The sequence below is a fragment of the Mastomys coucha genome, unplaced genomic scaffold (assembly GCF_008632895.1).
Source record: "Mastomys coucha isolate ucsf_1 unplaced genomic scaffold, UCSF_Mcou_1 pScaffold8, whole genome shotgun sequence".
Classification (NCBI taxonomy): domain Eukaryota; kingdom Metazoa; phylum Chordata; class Mammalia; order Rodentia; family Muridae; genus Mastomys; species Mastomys coucha.
Genome location: NW_022196914.1, coordinates 6,076,564 through 6,078,838, shown reverse-complemented (window position 1 = coordinate 6,078,838; position 2,275 = coordinate 6,076,564). Strand labels below are relative to the sequence as shown.

The 2,275-nt window shown below is 37.5% G+C and overlaps 1 protein-coding gene across 2 annotated transcripts in view; it reads left to right on the top strand.

The window, feature by feature from the left end:
• Positions 1 to 2,275, top strand: part of Spef2 (sperm flagellar 2) — a 182,379-nt gene that overhangs the window by 42,087 nt on the left and 138,017 nt on the right. For both annotated transcript variants that reach the window (XM_031360243.1, XM_031360242.1), the window contains exon 9: positions 1,582 to 1,769. In XM_031360243.1, the coding sequence (XP_031216103.1) occupies positions 1,582 to 1,769 (188 nt within the window). The remainder of the gene's footprint in view (positions 1 to 1,581; positions 1,770 to 2,275) is intronic.

The following is a 2,275-nucleotide window of genomic DNA, read 5'->3' as shown; positions in this document are numbered from 1 at the left end:
AAGGAAGAAAGAAAGGGAGGGAGGGAGGGAGGGAGGGAGGAAGGAAGAGAGGGAGGGAGGGAGGAAGGAAGGAAGGAAGGAAGAAAGGGAGGGAGGAAGGAAGGAGAGAAGGCAGCTAGTCAGGCAAGCATGCAGGAGGAAGAGGGAGTCAGGAGTCACACTAGCACCAGCAGCTGCCCAGGGTGGAAACTATTCTGTTGCTGCTAGAGAACTTACATTGTTTTCTTCAGAGTTTTTGGTTCCTGTGGAAAACGAGCTTCAGCTATTTTGGCATCACTGTCACCATATATTCTCCTCTGTTAAGTTTCTTCCATTTCCGAGCTCCTCTTGATATCATGAACCATGACATAATGCTCCCTGTCTCTTGTCTACTCACTCAGCATGGTTACCAAGTGAAACAGGCAGCAATGAAAAAGGCTGTACCATTCGTGAATCCACCAAATACACTGGATTGATCTTAGAGGTCATCCAACCCAATGAAATTAAAAGCAAACATGCTAAATAAATAAGACAAATGATGACATCACAGTCAATTTTCATCAGTCTTATCATTTATTAGCAGTATTGTGTTAAGAACTACTTATACAGATGAAATTGTTCAGTTAATTTTTCTAGGTATAATAAAATTGTTAATATTCCTCCTTTGAAGAAATTGAAACTAGGAATAGAATAAATGATTTGTTGAGGTTCTTAAATACTTGAACTTTAATTCTGCTCACAAATTGGGGCTTTCATTTGAAGACAGTTCCTGTAAAACCTATACTTAATTCTAAGTTACAGGAGTTAGATGGTATTTGTGAGACAGCTTAGCACATATGATTTCTGAAGCAGATGGTAGAGTTTTCTGAAAGGAATCCCTTCAACTAAGCATCATACTACTCTCAGTTTGGCTAGCCGGTGTTTTGTGTGAATAATGAGTTAACAAGATGATTGAAATCCAGTAGACAGTGGTGGTAAGATGGTTACATATTTAACTACTTTCTGTAGGAATAGATGTTTCTACAAATAAATGTTAATCTTTTTTAAAGGCAGTAAGGTCTTTAACACACTTACAATGTGTTAAGTGTGTTATCTCGAAGGACTGTAACCAAGTAACTTATCACATATACAGTCAGTCCATAAGTTAATACTGAAACAGAAAGTCCAGTGGTCATAGCACAGTACCTGGTGAAGGGGCCCTGGTCACCAAGTGTTTAAGCATCTGCCAGCAATGCTTGCCACCTGACCCAGACTAACTTATTTCTCTGTGATCTTTGACACCTTGCAAATGGTAAAATTGGGGTACCTTCACGAAAGCCTAAAATCCAATATGTTTTTGTGATACTGATCTTTTCCTATCCGTTCCTCTTTCCATTGTAGTGTTTTGTTGGTGAGCTAAATATGGAATCTCTCTTACACTGTGTTTGCCATCCTACCTAATACTTACTGTAATAAGGAGTGGGAACTGACTCTTGATCAAGTAAATCCTGATATAAAGGGGGATTTCATTCTATTTAAAGATTTTGGGGGGCATTATAATATTATCTTCATATGAATAATAGCATAACAATAGCGACTCAAAGTTCATTTTTGCCTTCTTAGGCTCTTGCCAAACAAGCCAAGATTGATTTTGCAGAACAAACCTTGAGAGAGAAGGAAATTCATGAAAAGATCTCTGTGGAAAGAGCTCAAGAGCGTTATGAGAAGCATTATGGGATATGTGCAGAGATTTTGGATCAAATACTTGATTTGTGCACAAAGGTGGCAGACTATAGGTTGCTGACAAATAAGTAAGTATCATTTTGCATAATTAACCCAACAGCGTCACTGCAAAAGTGAAAATGGTGAGACTACAGAGCAAACACACACAATTGATAGGCAAAGCAGATTTTATGAATAGAGAATCAGAAGTAGAAGGTTGAAAACAATTACTTTCTGGCATTATTTGGAGTACAGACATGTCTTCATCTATTCATAAGTAGTATCTAAACTGCCATTTGCCAAGGTAACAGTTATCATTGGTTGAACATAATCATTTTGAGGTTAAAAATATGTTATATGTCTGACTGTGTACAACATAAGGGTTTTGAAATCTTGCTTCTCCTATCTCAGCCTCTCTATTAGTAGTATTGTTTATTTCATGTTTTTACACTATACTATTGTTTTCAGAACAGCTTATATATTTCAAAAGCATTTATAGACCCAAAAGGAACAGACGATTAACTAGGGAGGTGGCTTGTAAGAGAACAACAAAGTGAAACCGAATGCTTTGCTTGACATTTGTAACTCTTGTATC